Here is a 22,931-nt window from a genome sequence, read left to right on the forward strand (position 1 = left end):
CTGTTGAAAACTAAACGTTAGTCTAAAATAAATTAGATAATGTCTAGATGCTTTTTATAGTGGAAATCAAGTTTCTAAATTGGCTGGGCTGATGAGACAGTGGATTGCAGTCAGTTAGATTTAGCCGGTGGCAATTTGTGGAATAGACACAGGCTGAAATGCGGTTTTAACCAATCAGCATTCAGGATTAGACCCACCCGTTGTATAATTACTAATAAACTCAATCTATAGATCCGTGAAATGGTACAAACCAAGTATCACAACCCCTTAATAACAACACCTTTGTGAAGTTTCTTATTGTTTATTTGCCTTTTTTCATCATCAACATTACATAGGATCTTTGGTGTTCCTATAAATGATATAGAACTTGTTGGATTTTTTTCTATAATCTTAATTTATCTTAAAAGAACAGAAAATCTTCATCACATCAGCACTCTAAAACATGTGAGACCGTTGATAACAGTTTAGGGGGAAGAGACATAGCAGTCAAGACTATATCCCAAGTCATACACATACTGTAAATACCTTACCTGGTATCCTTTTCTTCACCACTACTGACCCGAGGACTCGATAGATGAGAGCACAGCAGTATAGTGAAAACCTATTGAGTCCTTTCACTGGTCAGTGGTCATGAAAGAGGATAAGGAAAGTATGTTTTTAAAGTATTGTGACACAGCAACACACCCTACACATTAGCCCCCTGGACAGTTTCATACTGAAGTCATGTGTGATACTGCTTTTTCAAACAGCCCTAGTTTGTTCCTCGTTTTAATATGCAGCATAGGTCTTCTGTGAAAGCAGTTGAACAAGTAGCTGACTGAAGCACCACAGGTGTAATTTATAACAGAAATGTGTCGGGCAAAAAATCCACTACATTCAAATCTATAGAAAATCAACCTTCCAAGCATAGGAAGAATAGCATGAGGCTAGACCAGAGACTATTGTACACTAACAAAGGAAGCAACAAGACCAATCATTTGTAATTGATTAGTATAATCAACAAGTGACTGTTTGGCCACATACTAGCGCCAAGAGTTTTAGTAGATTTAGAATAAGTAGTGGCAGTAACTAGTGTGAACCATACAGGCACTGAGCAAAACCTCTACCGCTCTCCCTCAAATGAACTAAACCGTTTTGCCAAAGACTCTGCCTCACATGGTTTAAAAAATATCACAACAAAATAAGGCTCATAAACAGCTCAGACTGTGAAATGTGGTGGCCCTAAAGGGGCAAAGTAGTGAAAGATATAAATTCATAAAAACCAAGGATGACATTAAACATGATTGGGACAATGCTGTGATCACTGTCAAGCAAAATATATTGTACCAGTGTGCAAAACTGTGTGTTGTATCTGTATGTTTCACACATACCGCATACCACAGGTGTCCCCACAAGTGCCGTAACAAAGAATATGGAGTGTAAAACATGACATTCATAATATAAAACCAAATAAGTACATGGGGACCATTATCTGCATTCTTAAAAGGAAAAGGAAGAATGCATACCTGTCACTTTAAAAGGAATAAACTCCCCCCTCTTGAGATCAAACGTGGTGTTCCACAAGGATCCATTCTTGGATCTCTATTAATTAAATGAATTACCTGCCAAACACAAGTAAGTACAGAGGGACAACTCCACTTGTTAAGATGAATCTGCAATATTCCCAACTTATACTAAACATTCAAAAACACCTATGTAATATTGGGAGTCTGGAGTATGATTTGTTTGACAAAGCATTAGTGTCTAAATGCAGTGTCATGTATCCAATTCGTTTATACTACCACTATGTTAAATACCGTTTATTTCTTCCATTCCACAGAACTCAAACCACTGTTATTTGCATATATGTAGAAAACCAATTATATTTCAGCTTAAGAATAGGATTTGTTCACTGCTGGTAACGCATACAATAACCGTATAGATGACATTTGGTTACTTTAAGACCCAGTGCCGTCAAAATTATATTTTTCCTGTGTTTTGTATCATATAGTAAAACTAACACCGGAAAAGTATATATATAAAAAAATGTATCAGTGTTATTTCTTGATAGTTGCTGGTTGAAAACACAATCTACACAGGACCTTCTAATGAGCAGGTTTGCATGGGCGGGAATTTCGACTTTCAATGGTGACATCGCCATGCAGTAAATTGGTTAAAGGTGCAAGATGCAGAAATCGCTGTGCCATTTCCTGGTTGAAAAATTCTAATAGTTTGCCATATCAATGTATGTGAAAAAACAAGCAATGCATAGTGTAGAGAATCATTGTACCATATAAACCACTGTAAAATATATTTTCAATAAGCAGAAATATTGTATTTTCATCTGTTTGAAGCTGGTGTACAAAACCAAAAGTAAAAGACCCAGGAAGCATAGAAATAGAACACATAGAACAGATATACCGCTTCGTAGACTTGCTTTAAATGAGAAAGACTGATCTATAACTCACATTTCTATGTGAATTGAGTTGGATTGCCCAAAAAGTTACATATTGCAGCTTCAATATACCAATTACAAAAAAAGTTTCAAACCTCTCTGCCAATAACATCAGGTTTTCAGTTGTCTCCTCCCACCATTCCCAGACAGTCCTTGCAAAATTCTTGCTTGAGAAATAGTTTTTTGCTATAAAGCTATTTTTGCCCTTTTTAATGGAAATCTATTACAGTAAGGTACAAAATTGTTACCTAGAAACGGGTATAAAAACAGCTGCTTTGGGCCTTTAAGGTGGTCAATACCGCAGGTCATAGCAACTGTACACAATTTACAGTAGCTGTAGCTTTCCATTAAGAACCAATAAGATTGCCATCTCTTCACAGAACATAATTGTTACATTTTTCATCTTTATGTCAACAAATCTCTTTTTAATTACATCACAGAAAAGTCAAAGCCAAAGAAGTGAACAAACTTGATAGTTTGATATAGAAGTTTTTGTAATATAAGGTGAGAGTTTGTATACCATTGATTTGCATTGTTAAAAGTGTAGTTGTGGACCTACAGTGTGTGTATCATTCAGGGTGAGGGACATATGGGAGACGGAGCTCTTTCACACAAAGCAGACACATGAACAGCCCACAAACCGTTTTTTAAATCTTCATTCATCAAGTAAAGCCAGGAGGACCATTCAGATAGTTTGTTTCTTTTTCACCTGCCAGGCAAGACAGTTGTAGCCGTTTTCACACATGCAGTAAACAGCTTGCTTGGAGTCACACTCAGGACTCGCTGCACAGCTCAAAAAACAACCAATCGGGGCACTCGCTCCATTCACTCTTTCTCTCTCTACTCAGAGGTCTAACAATATAATAACCCTACAAAGCGATTCAAATGTAAATAGCTAAGCATTATGGGTTTTTAAAAATAAAAGTTATACTGTGCAGGGCATTTATTTTTCTTGTCTGTAAGCACCCGACGTGGTCAGGGGGGCTTTAGTGAAATGATATGCTAAGGACACTCTGCCTGTCACAATAGGCCAGGCACACCCCTGAAGACATTACAGTACAAAACTCGATCTAAATGGTAATCGATAATTCAAGTTGTTTTTTTGATCCATTTCCTGGTTCAGCACGGGGCTGATTGAGATTATAATCGAAAGCTCTCTCACCCCGACGTACCCCAAGTGACAAACCACACCATCAGGGCAAAGTAACTTTGACTAAGAGATGCTACATATACAAGCCTTCTGGCCCACCCACCCACGGTTATAGGCAAAAGGCAAACTTGCTCTCCTGTTTTTCCGCTGCAGAATGCCTACATTTTGCGGAGCCAATAAACATACACCACCCCCACACACACACTTACAACTGCACACGCATACACAGAGACAAGCATACACACACGGAACAGCTCCACCTCAGTGCTTCCTAAGCACTGGGTGTGTTTGTGCTGCGGATTTAACTGAAAAGAAGCTCAGTGAAGACCCTCCCCCTGTCGACAGACAGCTACAGCTGAGCCAATCCAGCTAGCCCCCTGCTCGCTCCTCCTCAGAGTCTTTGTGGGAAGGGTCACTGGGCGTAACAAGTCAACAGTCAGGTTTGTTTCACTGAATCCTAGTGGTAACTTCTCGGCTCTCACGGTGTCCCCGGAGCACCAGTGGTGAGTGCAGGCGACAGGGGGCTCTGGGTCAGGTCTTGGTGTACATCACATATTTAGGGGGGGGGGGGGGGGGGTGGATGTTTGTGGGATGGGTGATCAGGGACCAGATGGTAAAGATGTCCTGACCCAGGCCTCACTGCACGTCTCTTGGCACCAAACCCAGTCACTGTAGTGCAACAGAAGAGGAATGACAGTGCTGCCTCTTAGCGTGACACAAGCCTGTCGAGAGAGCTGGCTAACTCTCCCCAAACAGGTGTGCGAGTTAGTTCCCCCCAACACTCTTTCCCTCCCTCAATGCCGATTTGTCCATATTTCACAATACTTTTGTACCGATGGCGTCCCCATTCTTCTTCAGAAACGACGCAGCATTATTGAAAACATGCAGTAGAACAATACTACAGTATCAATACAGTCAGAAATGATTGACTAGACATTGAAACATCACATCCACCAGTTTGTATAAATCCACTGTATCCTGTTTGAACATGAAGCAATAAGGGGCTTAGTCTTGTACCATCGAATCAGATGCTGTACACTTGGGGACTCATGGGTAATATGACCATGATCCTTTTGTGGGGACCCCTCTGACATAGTCGATCTATAATGAAAGCAGGCAGCTGCAGATTCTCTCTTGAAAGGCATGGCTTTAGTCATGCCACACACATCATATCATGATTCATACAACGATATGATTATTTCCCCTCTATGCATTATCATCACATTACAAATACACGTCCGATAACATGGTCCCAAAAAAAAAGAGGCTTCAAAATATAGCAAACACACTATTTCATGTCAATTTAAATCATACAGTTTTTTTTGTTGTTCTTTATAATTACCCTTACATGGCACTTTGAATGGAGTAACCTTGTCTATCGGTCACGCCTATGCGAAGAGGACTGAAAAAAACTCACAATTCAAGTAAAAGCCCTTTCTGACATGGAATGATCATACAGCTAAGGTCCATTTTAAGTGCAAATGTAAGTGCACACCAATGCAGAGGGGGCCACAATGCCACTGAAGCTGATGGGGGGGGGGGGGGGCCTCATGTCCCTTCTGTTCGGGGCTGGAGACTCTGCAGAGTCTGAGAACCCATTTATTGTGAGATAAGGCTTTGAGGAGAAGCGCACCTGTTAGACAGGGCCACACTGAGTTCCATTAGGGTTCCTGATACACCTTCTCTCGGCCCAAAGCATCGTCACTAGCATCAGTCACCCACTGTCTGCTCTGGGGGATTCTCTCCCACTCCTGGGCAATAATGGTCAAATCACACTCTACCTGCTGTAAGGGTCACCTGGGTAACTATCTCTGCTGCTGCTGTTGTTATCGTTGCCGTTTGTGCCACTGCTGGGAGGGTAGGACCTGCGAGAGGAGGAGGATGAGGAGAAGATCAGGGAGGAAGAGGGGCCTGGCTCAGAATTGTCCATTCGGCTGGCTACTTCAAACACGTTGTCGATGTCCATGGCCACTGAGAGCCCGGCCCCCGCACCTGAAGCAAGGCTGGGGGGTTGTGGTTGGGAGACAAAGGGCAGCCCCCACACCGGGCCTGGTTCTGTGGGAGCGGACGAGTTCTCCAGGCTGAGATGCAAGGTCTGGGAAGGCTGTGGCTGGGTGATAGTGAGGGGGCAGGCGGAGGAGGTGGAAATGGAGGCTGTAGAGTGGCCGGGGACGGGCATGTTGGGGTCACTGTTGCTGGGCCGCCAGGCTGCGGCGCCGGTCCGGGTCTGGGAGCCGCGGTGGATGCGATGGCTGACGATAATGTTGTTGCCGAAGCCGCCCATGGAGGCCATGGTGGTGCTCTGCTCCCGCTGGACCACCGCCGTCATGCCGCCCTCAGCGATGAGCCGGCGGATCCGCGCCAGGGCGTCCTCTCCCGGGGCATACTCTGGAGCCTCGCCTGGATAGAGGAGGGAGGAGTTTATTATCATATGAGCGATGATAATGAACTCTTTCAAGCTGCTGATAGATTTTTTACTGGCGACTTGCCACACCATGTAATGGCAACTTAATTGGCCCCGGGGAGGAAGTTAATGACTGGACCTTTTAGCGAAAGGAGACCCAGTCCAGCCTTCTACCCATATAACGGAGGATATACCTTTCACTGATTCCCTCCTCTGCGAAACCGACAGTTAAACCCCCCCTTCTTGAGCATTTTACCATTTGCTGTCATAATGACCATACACAGTATTTTTCCAAAGTGGGAAAGAAATATATTTACTCTTTCGTTTTTTTTTATCATGATCTAGACAAAATACCCAAAAGAAAATTCGACACATTTTAAGAAATTAATAGAAATGTACTAAAATATATTTGTTGCCTAAATTAGTTCAGGAGTAAAACGTGGCTTAACAAATCACATAAGTTGTAGACTCACTGTGTGAAATAATGACTACCCCTGTCTTACATACATCTGTAAGGTCCAGAGGCGTTCACAGGTCTTTGAGGTAGAGTCCAAGTCAAGTCAAGTCTTTTAGGGCCAAGTATAAGTCAAGTCTCAAGTCCCTTTTGGCAATGGCTTTCTGCCTGCTGTGGGTTAGGTCTATAAACCTTGTACATTTTTGAAGAGACTCCCTTGGTCATTAGTCCATACTTGTATGAAAGAAAGCACATCAGACACTATTTAAATCAAAATACATTTCCTTTTAAAATGTAGACAGTTTACATTAATAAAAGTAATTGTTCCAGATATGAAAAAAAATCAAACATAACATTTTAAAGTGCATGGTATTTTGTGGCAGACATTTTGTCTATATTTCACTTCATTGTGTCACACAAACAGAAAATCTGTAGGTGAGGGAAGATAAATAACAAATATGAATGTAAACCAAAATGACTGACAACTGTTCAACAACTGCACTACTAAAGTGTCCTATACATTAAAAGTAATTACCTTTATCCCTAAAATATACTTAGTGACCTGGACACTTAGCAGAAATACAATTTCCTGTAAAAAGTAGCAAATGACATCCTGTGCCCTAAGACAGAGAACATTTCTGTTGCAGGCAGGTTACATTTCAGAAAGGTCAAGTTTGTCAGCGTTCTTGCACTGACCCCGGCACGATGAGGGCGCATGACTAAAAACTCTCCCCACTGGGACACTGGTGGCAGGCACAGCCAACGCTGTCATTGCTACCTGCTTGAGCCTTCGAAAGACTTTTGCATGGATTCTCCAAAAATCCAAGCAATCAACTTCATTTTCTACAGAAGATACTTGAATGTAGCGAATAATCTCTGCTCTGACAGATTATTTTATGTCTCCTTTCTTGTTGCTTGTTGCGGTAGCCAGAGAACATTCTGGAGGTTTTGGCAGGTGGCTGTTCTTCTTCTCCACTACTGCTCTCCGTAACGGTGACTTTCCGTGCCTCAGCCAAAACAAGGTCTGAAAAAATGTCATTAAATTATGTATATGATCGAGAAAATAACAGTATATATTATACATGAAAGAAAAAATCATTATTATTTGAATGCAAGTGACATGGTGACATTGTACCTACCAATCAGACTCTCCTTCAATTCAGCTTTATCTTCATGTGGAATGAGGACATCATGATCAAGCCAGAACAGGCAGAAAGATGGGTCCAGCTGTGCAGCCATTATGTATGCATTGTCACCAAATGGAAGTTTTGTTGCCTGTTAATCAGAGTGCTGCATTCTGACATTCACAAACACCTCCTGGAATCGGCGTTTGAGTGACTGCTGCAATGCTTTTACTAGACTGACTAGGTGACGACTTGTGCTCAGTATACTTTGCAGATGATAGTTGAGTGACAGTACACAAGGAAGGGCAGCACTGAGAGTCACCACATTCTCCCCCTGAGTAAGGTTGGTGGCCTGGACAAAAGGCTCCAATAGCTGGCACCATTCCCTTGGTGATAAGCAGAGCTCCTTGTGTTCTTGGGCCTCAAGTAGAGTATTGAGACTTTGTTGATTCCGATTGGTGACTGCTTTAACAAGCCGGACGATAGAATTCCATCTGGTAGACACAGCAGCAGGGACACTACTATTGACTCCAAACTCAGCTTCAAATGCTTCTTTCAGACCACAGGTAGTATGTAGTAAGCTGCAACGTTTAGTTATCTTAGCCATCATACTGTGTATCATTTTTGTTTCCTTTAGTCCATCTCTAATCACCAGTTGTAATGAATGGGCAAAGCAATGTAAGATCTGTTGCCTGCAGTTGGTTTGGATAGCTTCAACATCAGCATTGCACTCTTCACCAAATTCTTCCCATAGGCTGGGGTTATCCAAATCATCATCATCATCATGATCATTGCTTGCTTTAGGGAAACAAACTGTGAAGGGCTTTTTCATACTTGCAGCGTTATCACATATGATGTAATCTAATTTATGTTTTATACCAAAATTATCACATATTACTTCAAATGTATCACTGATTCTAAAGTAATACTGCAAAAAAACACAGCAAAGGAATACAGTTTTTGACCTAAATGCAAGGCCTTATGTTTGAGGAAAATCCAACACAACACATCACTGAGTAACTGCCTCCTTATTTTCAAGTATGGTGGTGGCTGCATCATGGTATGGGTACGCCTGATATCGGCAAAGTTTTTCAGGATAAAAAGAAACTGACGGAGCTAAGCACAGACAAAATCCCACAGAAAAACCTTCAGTCTGCTTTACACCAGACACTGGGAGAGGAATTCACCTTTCAGCAGGACAACAATCAAATCTACACTGGAGTTGCTTACCAAGAAGACAGTGAATGTTCCTGAGTGGCCAAGTTACAGTTTTAACTTAAATCTGCTTGAACCCTTGGACTACAATGGTCGCGCCCCCGCATAAATCTAATTAACATAAAAAAATCCCCATCAAAATCAGTCTGTTTAAGCGAGAGATGTTTTGTTGCATGGGTTGCGTCTCAATCCACCGCATCCGCCAATATCGCCCTTCCACATCTGCTATGAAAGGTGGCAGAGCTAGAGTTGTTTGTCAGACCATGAGATATCCCTAAATTCGGTCTACTCACGAAAACGCCTGTAGCATCCGAATGGATTGCCCGACAAACAACTCTATTGAAAGCGGAGACTCTCTGTTCTCCGTTTTGCTCTAGGACACACTTACAAGCCTCACAAGACTCGTCTGAAGTTGGTACAGCCTCCTCTGCCAACTTCTTCTGTAGCGTCAGAACGGTTTGGGCTACACACTATGACCCCCTCTATGGAAAGTTGAGAAAATAAGGGTGTTCTCCGTTTTTCCCTAGGACGCCCATTTGACCAAGAACCCGATGGTTACTCTGACAGAGCTCCAGAGATTGGAGAACCTTCCAGAAGGACAACCATCTCTGCAGCATTCCAACAATCAGGCCTTTATGGTAAAGTGGCCAGACGGAAGCCACTAATCAGTAAAAAGGAACATGACAGCCCACTTGGAGTTTGCCAAAAAAGCACCTAAAGGACAGACCATGAGAAACAAGATTCTCTGGTCTAATGAAACCAAACGTCACGTCTGGAGGGAACCTGGCACTATCCCTACGGTGAAGCAAGGTGGTGGCAGCATCATGCTGTGGGGATTTTTTCAGTGGCAGGGACTGGGAGACTAGTCAGGATCGAGGGGAAGATGAACGGAGCAAAGTACAGAGAGATCCTAGATTAAAACCTGCTCCAGAGCGCTCAGGACCTCAGACTGGGGCGAAGGTTCACCTTCCAACAGGATAACGACCCTAAGCACAGCCAAGACAATGCAGGAGTAGCTTCGGCACAAGTCTGTGAATGTCCTTGTTTTTATTCTTAATACATTTGCAAAAATGTCTTTAAAAAATCTGTTTTTGCTTTGTCATTATGGGGTGTGGGAAATATGTGGAAAAAGTCAAATCTATAAATCTTTAAAAAAAAAAAAAACGTTTCTTCCGCTTTGACATTACAGAACATTTTGTGTAGACTGTTGACAAAAAATGACAAATAGATTTACAAAGTGGGATTAAAATGTAATAGAATTTCAAGGGGGGTGAATACTTATACCAGCTGTAAAAGCATTTCTCCTACCCTTCAATTGATTTTTGATGCCACCCTGTCTGAAGATATAACTAGGGGAAAGACTGCTTTAAAACCATGTAAGAACGTACAACAAGAGGGGTCTTTAGGCATTCTAAAAGGGAGAGTAGTAGGTGGGACTGGGAGGATTACCGGTGTTGGCTGTGGAGGTGCCGGCTTCTGTTGAAGAGTCCCCCATGGTACTGGCCTCGGTCCGCCTGGTTTGTGGCTGCTCCAGACCTCCCTGGGTCTCACGGCTTGTGGACGGGACCTCTTGACGGGCTTCTACTGAGATTAGTAGTGAGAGAGAAATAATTGATACACTAACATTTCCTCAACAAAACAAAATTGCAACACTAAACTGCACAGTAAATTAGATGGGACAGAAATGTGTTGATGGTTAACATCTGTGTAAAATACTAAATAATAATTGTACTGCTGAATATTAATTAAAAGGCAATGTGTCATTGAGCATGGGTCTGATTGGATCTCAGTGTTTTGTTTTCACACAGGGAAACAATGAAGTCTCCTCCTACCATAAGCAGCAGCGTGGGAGGTGCTGGGCCCGTAGAGGTCCATCTCTGTCTGCGTCTCGGCGTTCTGCAGCTGCACCATGTGCGTCTGAGTGCCCTGTGAGGTCACCGAGGGGGCGGGGTGTCGGGGCTGGAGGCCAATGGCGTTCATCAGACCCATGTCTCTGTCAAGTCTCCAGCTGGAGCGACTGGGGGCCCTTGGAGTGGGCAAACACCACAGAGAAGATTGATATGACCTGATGGATGGATACTCATTACACAGTTTAGAGTTGCAAATTCCAGAAACTTCACCAAAATCCCACATTTTTTAAGTTGAAGGATTTCTGGAATTTTGGGAAAGTTTCTGGAATTTGACACAGTTCAGTGAACACAGTGAGCAGGCCAGAGAGGACATGTAAGAGAAAGAGGTGACAACATCTCTTTGGTCCTAGACTCCTCACCCTGGTCTATCTGTACCGCGGGTCCTGCTGGTTCCACCACCGCTGTTGTTGACTGTGAATATGGGCTCGGTGCTCGCTTCAGCCGGGCTCTCTCCGTCACTCCGGTACAACCTGGAGAACAGACAGCATTATTCATTGGCACAGACGATGTCGTCATAATCAGATCTCTCTAATGAGGAGAGATTCCTTAATGTAATCATCACAGACAATGACCTCATTACAGACAAATAATTGACCCTCTCCAATCTGGAGGGTTCCTGTTTCTACTGGCTATTAGAATAATAAAATCAGAGACCAAATTAATCCAAATGACGTCAGCGTTGGAGGTGGTGGTAAGGACTGCCCTGAACTCAAGATACCGGGAATACACCTTTGCACACAAAGTGTATATTGATGACAACAAAGCAAACAATTCACTCATGCACCGTCCCGATAGGGTCCAGTCTATCAGGTATAAGCGTTACAATGGACAGACAGGAACACTACTCACACGGGCCTGCAGATGACCAAGTCCCCTTTGTTGGTCCCGTAGGCCAGGCCCATCCCCGGGTCTGGAAGCCATCTGGCTGAATTGATGCTGACGTGCCGCCGCTGGTCCGGAGCCATGGGGTACACCACATTAAACACCATCTAAGGAACAAATAGAGAACACAAACAAACATCAACAAGCGAACAAGTCAAGAACAGATTATGTCTTACTGGAAAGCAAGGGGTCATTGGAGAAAAAAAAAAAAAAAAAAGCAAATAAAATGTCTATGCTCCATTTGATCTAACCTTTTCATGCTGGTTTCGAATAATTGAATGGATTTATAATGTCAGTCATTTAAAAGCCATTGAAAAATGTATCAGTAGTTTTATGGTGCTTCTACAGTGAATAGTAGGGCTGGGAATTGCCAGGGATCGACCTCACGATATGATCACAATACTTAGGTGCCGATTTGATATTTTTGCGATTCTCACAATTCTATATGTATTGCGATTCAATACTGTGACTGTACTGCGATTCCATAGGCTAAACATATTGCTCACCATATGTCTGCTGCAGAGGGACAAGAGAGAGCCATGAGAAAACAAAATTGGCTCCCTATTTAAAAAGAAGATGGAGAACAAGATACTTTTGGTGCAGGTACAGCCAACTAGAGCAAAAATAATATTGCGATATTGCCAAAACGAAACATCAACCAAAACAATATCCTGATATGTAACTGTATGGATTTGTTCCACCATCACTAGTGAATAGGTGGAATATGATTGTTATTGGTCGGATTTGAGACAGTTCTATGGGAAATAATGGGTACTTCAAGCGGCAATATGTAACTTTTTGGGGGACTGACCAAATTCACATAGAAATGTGAGTTATAGATCTGTCATTCTCATTGAAAGCAAGTCTAAGAAGGGGTAGATCTGTTCTATGTGCGCTATTCCTTCTCTTCCCGATCTTAAGTTTAGTTTTGCCGTCTTTTACTTTCCATTTTGTACTCCAGCTTCAAACAGCTGAAAATACAATATTTTTGGTAATGGAAAATATATTTCATAGCGGTTTGGATGGTACAATGATTCTATACACCAGTGGTTCCCAAACTGTGGGGCGTACCCTGTCAGCAGAGGGGGCGCGGGGTCCCCCCCGCAAAAACAACAGATTTTTACTTTGTCAACTCGGGGATTCGATCTTGCAACCTTTCGGTTACTAGTCCAACGCTCTAACCACTAGGCTACTTGCCGTCCAAAGAATACAATTGATCAAAGCTGAATAAAATATAACTACTTCTCCAAACTATTTGAGGGAGTGCGGTTAACAAAGAAAAAGTTACTCCTATATGCTTCATTTAGAGTTATTAATGTAACTTTAGTTGTTGTACAAATGTTGGGTTATATGTTTTGATTTCTAATACATTGTAAGGTTGCAAGATGCGATTAATGATAATTTGAAAAAAGTATCTTGAAAGGCATGAGCTCTGCTGTACACACTTCATCAGTCTTGCATTCACAATTTGACAAGCACTTGATAATGGATTGAATTTCACGGCGGCATCCTCTTTGTGTGGCCGTAATGCATCCTAAAAAAAAGTATGCCTTTTGCGTCCAGTGGCTGTTGCGCTCTTGGCCAGGGGTGCTGCATTGTGCCCTTCTCACTGAGTGGTGCACGCTCCGAAGCACCTCTCACTCCCATGGCTCTCCATCACATGATCGAGTCTTTCTCACAGGCTACAAGTGAAGACAGACACATCGGAGACGCAACCGCGCACGTCCTTATCCAATTCCAAGGTGCATATTGAAGTTACTGGAAAACTGTCCACATTTACTTTGTCAGCCAACAAGATGAGTAGGCCTAACAAACAGCAAAAGCACTAGCCTATGTCAATCTACTATCCTCCATAGTTAAGTTAACCTAGTCTATTCTGTGCGAGAAATACATATTCCAAACAGTTGTGGGGTGCAATAGATACACAATTAATACAACCACTAGCATAAATTATTTTTATGCAATGTGGCTGACGCAACAGATCAGAACGTTTAGCTTAAAATGTTGAAAAACGATTAGGCTATTTCTTCACATTATAAGCACAGCAATGCCCACATGGCAGTAGGCTATAAGCGTTAATGTTCCATTAGCGGGAAAATATCATTGTCAAAAGTGACAGCAAATGCAATTATGCATGTAATGCTTTTATTATAAAGGTGCAGTTCTACGATGAAAATTATCTTCCCAAACTTGAAACTCACGCAGAGCTTATGTATGCCAGTTAGGCTCAAAACCCATTGTAAAACAGATGAATGTGCTTCATTTTAATAAGTTATTTTGCCACTTAAGTTGTGATACAAACCTTATCAAAACACTAAAAAAAGTTTCAAAAGAAAGGCAGTTTCTTATGCTGGGCATCCCTCACAAGTGATAATATATCATTTAGAAGTGATAGGGTAATATTTTCACCCATCAGACTACTATTGATTAATTTTGTCTTTACATATATTATTTAGTTTATGTGAGAAATTTGTTTTAATTTAGCGGGGAAAAAACATGTAATCTATGCACTTAAATAGCGAATGGAGGACGCTTTTCCTGTGGTTCATTTTGATCCCAGCCAGGTATGCTATACTCCTGTTGTAAAGAGAAGCAATGTGCTTAATATTAGGAAAGTTAAGAAATAAGTATAATAGGCCAAGCCTAATAGAAAGCTGATGGGACCCTCCTCTTTTAGTAGAGGCCATCACTCTGTTTTCTCGCGCAATTGCATAGCCTAGAGAAATGTTGCGCAACATAAGCTAATGGGCTCTCATGAAGTGTTTGATTAGATTTTCAAATACATTTGCATTGATGTCAGAGTGATTAGCGTGACAATAGAGTGTTGAGTACCAGGCAGTAAGCAAGTTTGGTAGGCTACTAATGTCCATCAGCAGCATCGGAGCTTGGAAAAGCCTAACTACTGTGACTGAACGGTCACGTGGAACTTGACTGCCTTCATGACTCGTGACCAGCGGTGTGGCAGTAATACGGTCACCGCAATAGCTTTATGTATGACACTACATAGTTGGAACACCTGTATTTGGAGATTTTCGCCCATTCTTTCTTCTCTGCAGATCCTCTCAAGCTCTGTCAGTTTGGATTGGGAGTGTCGCTGCACAGCTATTTTCAGGTCTCTCCAGAGATGTTTGATCGGGATCTGGCTGGGCCACTCAAGGACATTCACAGACTTGTGCCGAAGCCAATCCTGCATTGTCTTGGCTGTGTGCAACAGGTCATTTTCCTGTTGCAATGTGAACCTTCTAGCAGGTTATCATCAAGCATCTCTCTGTACTTTGCTTCATTCATCTTTCCCTCGATCCTGACTAGTCTCCCAGTCCCTGCTGCTGAAAAACATCCCCACAGTATGATGCTGCCACCACCATGCTTCACCGTAGGGATGGTGCCAGGTTTCCTTCAGGCCAAAGAGATCAATGTTGGTTTCATCAGACCAGAGTACCGCTCATGGTCTAAGAGTCCTTTAGGTGCTTTTTGCAAACTCCAAGTGGGCTGTCATGTGCCTTTTACCTCCCTGACCAAGGCCCTTCTCCCCCGATTGCTCAGTTTGGCCGGGCGGCCAGCTCTAGGAAGAGTCTTGGTGGTTCCAAACTTCTTCCATTTAATAATGATGGAGGCCAATGTGTTCTTGGGGACCATCAATGCTGCAGAAATGTTTTGGTACCCTTCCCCAGATCTGTGCCTCAACACAATCCTGTCTCAGAGCTCTGCGGATAATTCCTTCAACCTCATGGCTTGGTTTCTGCTCTGACATGCACTGTCAACTGTGGGACCTTATATAGACAGGTGTGTGCCTTTCCAAATCAAGTCCAAACAATTGAATTTACCATAGGTGGACATCAATCAAGTTGTAGAAACATCACAAGGATGATAAATGGAATCAGGATGCACCTGAGCTCTATTACAAGTCTCATAGCAAAGGGTCTGAATAATTACATAAATAAGTTTCTTTATTTTTAATACATTTGCAAAAATGTCTAAAAAAACGTTTTTGCTTTGTCATTATGGGGTATTGTGTGTAGATTGAATTAAACATTTTCCTCACCAAATTTAGAAAAACTCCATGACGTAACAAAATCTAGTTTGAGAAACAGACGCCTCACAAGTCCTCAACTGGCAGCTTCATTAAATAGTACCCACAAAACACCAGTCTCAACGTCAACAGTGAAGAGGCGGCTCCGGGATGCTGGCCATCTAGGCAGAGTTCCTCCCTTGATGTCATAATGTCTTCTACATTTCTTTAGTTTTTTTCCTGTTTTACAGCTTTGATGCTCTGGAGCCTGGTGTTGTCGCCAAGGCGTGTTCAGACTGTCGGGACCAGGTTTCAGCTGCTGCGCAACGCTGACATCCTTCCTCCCATAGATGGTCTGCCTGTATAAGCACCACCTGGACTGGACACAGCTAGACAAACTTACTTTGAGAAGATCAGGGAGTTTTGCGACGAAGAATGACTCTCTCCTAATACGTTGCTGCCACTATTTTTTATTTTATCCTGCTGCTCAGCCACTTTACCCCTTATCGTTGGCATATAACTACCTCATCTGTCACTGATATCGTTATTGATATTGTTCTTGTACATACTGTATATTATTTGATTTATATTGACACTATCTATTACTGATATCGCTACTATGCAAGTAACCATTTGGCTGTACCATTTACACCATCTGTAAAGACCCATCCACTTTGAAAGATGTGGCCAGTTGTGTCAAGTACTTAAGTAAAAATACTTTCAACTACTACTTAAGTATTTTTTGGAGGTATCTGTACTTTACTATTTATATATTTGGCAACTTTTACTTCACTACATTTCAAAATAAAACTTTTTACTCCATACATTTTCCCTGACACCCAAAAGTACTCGTTACATTTTGACAGGAAAATTGTCCAATTCACACACTTATCAAGAGAATATCCCTGGTCATCCCTACTGCATCTGATCTGCATCACTAAACACAAATGCTTTGTTCGTAAATTGTCTGAGTGTTGGAGTGTGCCCCTGGCTATCCGTCAATAAAAAATAAAATTGTGCCGTCTGTTTTGCTTAATATAAGGAATTTGAAATGATTTATACTTTAACTTTTGATACTTAACTACATTTTAGCAATTCCATTTACTTTTGACACTTAAGTATTTTTAAAACCAAATACGTTGACTTTTACTCAAGTAGTATTTTACTGGGTGACTTTTATTTTTACTTCAGTCATTTTCTATCTTTACAATGTAGTACTTTTTCCACCAGATGTGGCTGGCAATTATAGCATTTCTTTCACATGACCAATCAATTTAGACAAGTGTGTCTGGGTAAGCGTCATCTAATATTTATAAAATATTTTTTATCTGAACACTTTCTGTTTACCAGGAATTTTCCCTTAATGTAGGCTGCTACTTTTAATCTTTACTATACTACTCACTGTTTAGCACATGACCTCACATGTGAATCCTTAAAGAGATGGGAGGGGCTGGCTTAAGAGGGTGTGAACAATGCTGAATGGGTGTTGACAAAGGAGTGCTCTCCAGTAGGTACCAAAACATTCAAAGGCACTTTTCTCAAAAATTTGTTTACAAGTTTATCAACTTTTAAAGAAGAATTACTTTCCCAGTGTTCCTCAAATGCAGTGTAAGATATACCATTTTGTAGCTCTGAGTCTTTACTTTTATCCAATGTAAAAATGTTGCTCGATAAGACCGATTTGAGCCGGTCGGTCACAAATGAGTAGAATTGATTGAAATAAGCTTTAAACCTAAATTGCCATCCAAAACAGCAATTATCCAAGAAATATGCTTCAAATGTTGACTTCTTACATTGTGAAACATCATGAAAATGGCTGCAAGTGTTTAGATAAGCATGAGATTCCCTTTTTTCATCCTATTTATTGAATATCGGAGAAATTATCGGCCAATACAAATATAAAATTTAAAAGGTCAACATCGGCCAATAATATAAGTGAACCGATATATCGCTCAGGATCTACAGTACCAGTCAAAAGTTTGGACACACGTACTCATTCAAGGGTTTTTCTTAATTTGTACTATTTTCTACATTGCAGAATAATAGTGAAGACATCAAAACTATGAAATAACACATGGAATCATGTAGTATCCCAAAAAGTGTTGAACAAATCAAAATATATTTAATATTTGAGATTCTTCAAAGTAGCCACCCTTTGCCTCGATGACAGCTTTACATGCTGACCCAAACCAGACGCGCGCGTGCGCCTGAGTGTGCCATCGCGCGCATGTTGATTTTGTACCCCCACACCAGACACGTTCAGGACACGCAGGTTGAAATATCAAAACAAATTCTGAACCAATTATATTAATTTGGGAACAAGTCGAAAAGCATTAAACATTTATGGCAATTTAGCTAGGTAGCTTGCCGTTGCTAGCTAATTTGTCCTGGGATATAAACGTTGGGTTGTTATTTTACCTGAAATGCACAAGGTCATCTACTCCGACAATTAATCCACAGATAAAACTGTAAACTGAATTCCTTTCTCGTCATTTGTCCTCCTTCCTCCGGCTTCTTTTTTACTTCTTTGAACTTTATATGGCGGTTGGCAACCAACTTTACGGTGCATTACTACAACCGACTGGAGTGTGGACGTCAGTTCATCTTTCAATCACCCACGTGGGCATATGCTCCTAAAAACCAATGAGGAGAAGGGAAAGGCCGGACTTGCAGCGCATTGAGCGTCACAAATAGAACCTTGTATTTTAGCGCCTGGCCACGCAGATGCTCGCTGAGGCGCGTGAGCAGTGTGGGTGCAATGATTGAATAGCACTGCGATGATTGAATAACACCGCGAGCGGTGGTCAGCATGTTTCACACTCGCATTGCCTCGCATTCTCTCAACCACGCATTCTCTCAACCAGCTTCACCTGGAATGCTTTTCCAACAGTCTTGAAGGAGTTCCCACAGATGTTGAGCACTCGTTGGCTGCTTTTCCTTCACTCTGCAATCCAACTCATCCCAAACCATCTCAATTGGATTGAGGCCAGGTCATCTGATGCAGCACTTGGTTACTGAATGATTCCTTATGTGTTATTTCATAGTTTTGATGTCTTCACTATTATTATACAATGTAGAAAATAGTAAAAATAAAGAAAAACCCTTGAATGAGTAGGTGTGTCCAAACACTTGACTGGTACTGCATATATTTCACGAGCCTTCTTATATCTCCTTCAAAATATGACACTTCACACTGTGTGTGTTTTTTGTCATTCATGAATGTGTTATTCAATGTGTTTCTATAGTAGTAAAGGCCAAACTCAATATTTCATCACATTTGTATTTTTATTGGACACCTATAGGGGTCCTAAAATGCAAAATCAAATAGCCAAATGATCCATGGTATGACCATCTTAAACCCCCCCTACTTATCCTACTATGTTCTCCCTCATTGTTGACCACCACACCCACACACTACTGACATAGGTTAACAGCAACATGTAACCAGGGTCATGTTCACTATGGAATACAACAGAAACAAAAAGATCTTTCTCACCCTGATGGAGGTCTCGCCGCCGTGGGGCTGCTGCAGCCGGAACACTTGCGCCACCATGTGGTCAGTGGAGGGATGTAGCAGGATCCTGCGAGATGCTAGGCCCACCATCACGTAGCAGCCCATGGGAGACAGGCTCACCGAGATGGCATTGGGACCTGTGGGAGAAGAAAGACAAACTGACAAGGTTAGGTATGATTCTTCTAGGTTGATATCGTAGTATAGTTTAGGTTCACTAAAAATAATATCCTCTTTAGTGCACTAATTTATTAGATTCAATGATTTATACTCAACAAAAATATAAACGTTACATGTTTCATGAGCTGAAATAAAAGATGTTCCATATGCACAAAAAGCTTATTTCTCCAACATTTTGTGCACAAATTTGTTTACATTTAGTGAGCATTTCTCCTTTGCCAAGATAATCCATCCACCTTACAGGTGTGGCATATAAAGTAGCTGATTCAACGGCATGATCATTACACAGGTGCACCTTGTGCTGGGGACAATGAAAGGCCACTAAAATGTGCAGTTTTGTCCCACAACACAATGCAACAGATGTCTCACGTTTTGAGGGAGCGTGCCATTGGCATGCTGACTGCAGGAATGTCCACCAGAACTGTTGTCAGAGAACTGAATGGTCATTTCTCTACCATAAGCCACCTCCAATGTTGTTTTAGAGAATTTGGTAGTATGTCCAACCTGCCTCACAACCACATGTAACCACGCCAGCCCAGGACATACACATCCGGCTTCTTCACCTGCGGGATCATCTGAGACCAGCCACCCAGACAGCTGATGAAACTGAGGAGTATTTATTTCTTTAATAAAGCCCTTTTGTAGGGAAAAACAAATTCTGATTGATTGGGCCTGGCTCCCAAGTGGGTGGGTCACCCATATGGCTGCGCCCCTTCCCAGTCATTCCCAGTCATGTGAAGTCCATAGATTAGGGCCTAATGAATTTATTTACATTGACTGATTTCCTTATATGAACTGTAACTCAGTAAAATCATTGAAATTGTTGCACGTTGCATTTATATTTTTGTTCAGCATAGATTCTCTAGTTCGGTGTCGCAAACCTCTCCTCAAATACCCCCAGACGTTCCACGCATTCGACGTAATTCCAGAACTAGCAAACCTGATTCAACTAATGAGGTGATTAGTTGAACAATGGAATCAAGTCTGCCATCACTGGAATAAGTGGATTGGCCGGGGGTACTTGAAGAAAAGGTGTGGGAAACACTGCTATAGTTCTATCCTGTGGGTCAAGTCCATGACGGCAAGACCTTCTAAATAATATAATACAATAACATCTCATTTAGCAAACTCTTTTATCCAAAGTGACTTTTATCCATGCATGCATACAATATTTACATACAGATGAATTGATCCCAATGGGAACCAACCGGGAATCAAACCCACTATCCTGGCGTTGCAAGTACCACGCTCTACCAATTAATCTACAGAGGACCACGTGATATGACTTACCAAATCTCTTGGTGTAGAGCATCTCCCCCAGGTTGTGAGGGGCCAGGGAGTACACGGCCAGGATGCCCTCGTCAGGGAAGCCCCGCTGGCTGCTGGGTATGAACACGGCCAGGAGCTGCCCGTCCGCTGAGATGTCACAACTGGCGTCGTTGTATATCTTACAGTTTGGCACCAGCACATTCACAGAGGCTGGAAGGGGTGGGGAATACACTCAAGCACGCAGGCACACACAGGATGTCAATACTACAGTTTAATTTTGCGCACACACACATGCACACACACTTTGTTATTCTATCTTTGTGGGGACTTAAAATGTATTTCCATTCAAAATCATATTTTACCTAACCCAAACCCTAACCCCTTACCCTAATGCTGACCCTAATTTTAACCTTAACCGTAAACCTAACTGCTATGCTGAAAATTGCTTTTGTCCTCATGGGGACGTGGGAAATGTCCCCACGACGGCGAATTGTCCTGGTTTTACTATTCTTGTGGGGATTTCTGGGCATTTTAGGTCCCCACAAGAATAGAATAACTCCCCCACACACACACGCACCCCCCCACACACATGATGTCAATACTACAGTATAATTCTACCAAGGTAAACGCAATCAGGGCAAGAAAACAAGCTGGGGCTTGTTTAGGAGAATGTAACATTACAGAATGTTTAGAGAAGTGCATTGTATGGAACAGATACGACTGCCTGTCAGATAGAATATGGATTCGTGGCATCTTGATTCATTCTACCTGCAACGTTCGGAACATTTCACATACCGTTGCTGATCTCAGGCAGGTCGAATTTGGTGAAGTCCCACCACTGCAGCCGGTAGGTGGTGTTGGCTATGTTACTAGCCACCGCCGACTGGCCGTCCCCGATGGAGGCACCTGAGAGACAGGAGAAAAACATTTTGGTCAGTGGAAAGAGAAGTAGGAACAGGACTGTCTACCATTATTGCAGACAGCAACAATGAACACAATCAAATGGATAACATTGAGATGTATGAGAGCAGTCAACCAGTCAGTTGTTGCACACTTAAACTGTACTGCGCTAGCTTGGATATCCTCTTTTACACCTTGCAGAATGGTTCCACCAACTATAAAGGATGGGTAATCAGGCCAGTGAAATACAGCTCAGCTTGGCACAGTACTGGTTTAAGGGTATTACAGTGCATTCGTCTTATAGACCACTATAATAATGATGACATGAGTACAGGACCATTGGATCACTTCAACCCACATGTTCTATAAGCAGAGGGCACTTTAGTGGGAGAATCTTGGTTATTACCTGCTAAGACCCTGTTGACAGAGGAGTGAGTGGCAAGGCCAGGCTGTCCCCTCTCGTGGAAGATCCCAGCGTAGGGCAGATACTCAGGCAACAGGAAGCGCCGGGGAACGAAGCGCCCCAGCGAAGGAGCAGACATCCTGGCATTGCGCGGTGTTCTGTGCCTCGTCCTGTCGCCGTTATCACTGTTAAACACACCCACAGTTATTGGGAAAACAGAGGCTATTGGGAGACTTGTGGTGAAGCTAAGGGTTCAAAGTAGGATCACTGAACTCTGATTTCAAGACTAGTCCACCTCCCACACCATCGGTTGTGTAGATCCAGCTATATGCCTCAACCAAACTTAATAGAAAAGATAAGCAACGTAAATCTGGACAGTATATGGTTCTTATCTTTTCCAACAAGATGGCCTGGGACATCTACTTAACCCCATTTTATCTCCTCCTCCACTTATTTCAACAGAAGACAACGTTGAGGTCTGAAAACAACTGGCATACTTTGATTGAAGAGCGTAATATCCCTTTAAAAAAGGTGGAATCCTTATTTTCTACATCCATATTTGCACCTATAAATTAATTATATAAATTATATATACATTGATTATTGAAGAATATAACTTATAAATACCTCATGAGCTTAGTTCGATTGTCATACCCCATCAGAACCCAAAATATAAGCGTGTTTTACTCCAATGTTTGTAAACATGAACTCATCCATTTACTTTTTGTCGACATTTAAAACATAGAAAACAGATGCGACAATTGCCTGCTACGGTGCAGTCTTGTGTCGATAAAAACAGCTGGATGTAACGACATTATAACTAAACAATAAAACTTCTGTTTCCATGATCCATTTAGGCAAATTGTGCATTAATAAAATTGCCGACAGCCTGCCACCGATCTGTCCTTACATCCATATCTCTATCTATGAATTTGAAAGTGGTAACATTTCTCCAGGTCCATCCCTCAGTTATTTACCAAAACAGAGGCGGCGTGACCACTTTGTCATTGTTTAGCTTTAAGGGGCCGGGGCCCGGTTTCCCATCATTAGAAACTTCATAGGAGCATCGTTAAATCTCTGGAGCGG

At 42.1% G+C, this 22,931-nt stretch overlaps 1 protein-coding gene across 3 annotated transcripts in view; it reads right to left on the bottom strand.

Annotated features, from left to right (window-relative positions):
- Nucleotides 1-281: 281 nt before the first annotated feature.
- Nucleotides 282-22,931, bottom strand: part of LOC120054202 (activating molecule in BECN1-regulated autophagy protein 1-like) — a 39,010-nt gene continuing 16,360 nt past the window's right edge. For 2 of the 3 annotated variants that reach the window (XM_039001658.1, XM_039001660.1), the window contains 9 exons: nucleotides 21,849-22,030; nucleotides 21,338-21,448; nucleotides 20,564-20,752; nucleotides 19,079-19,233; nucleotides 11,541-11,680; nucleotides 11,051-11,161; nucleotides 10,614-10,807; nucleotides 10,231-10,365; nucleotides 282-5,984 (listed from right to left, as the gene is read on the bottom strand). In XM_039001658.1, coding sequence (XP_038857586.1) covers nucleotides 5,362-5,984; nucleotides 10,231-10,365; nucleotides 10,614-10,807; nucleotides 11,051-11,161; nucleotides 11,541-11,680; nucleotides 19,079-19,233; nucleotides 20,564-20,752; nucleotides 21,338-21,448; nucleotides 21,849-22,030 — 1,840 coding nt within the window. In that variant the 3' untranslated portion in view covers nucleotides 282-5,361. The remainder of the gene's footprint in view (nucleotides 5,985-10,230; nucleotides 10,366-10,613; nucleotides 10,808-11,050; nucleotides 11,162-11,540; nucleotides 11,681-19,078; nucleotides 19,234-20,563; nucleotides 20,753-21,337; nucleotides 21,449-21,848; nucleotides 22,031-22,931) is intronic. The other variant, XM_039001659.1, reaches the window with a different exon arrangement.

Source organism: Salvelinus namaycush, chromosome 9 (genome assembly GCF_016432855.1).
Source record: "Salvelinus namaycush isolate Seneca chromosome 9, SaNama_1.0, whole genome shotgun sequence".
Taxonomy (NCBI): Eukaryota; Metazoa; Chordata; class Actinopteri; order Salmoniformes; family Salmonidae; genus Salvelinus; species Salvelinus namaycush.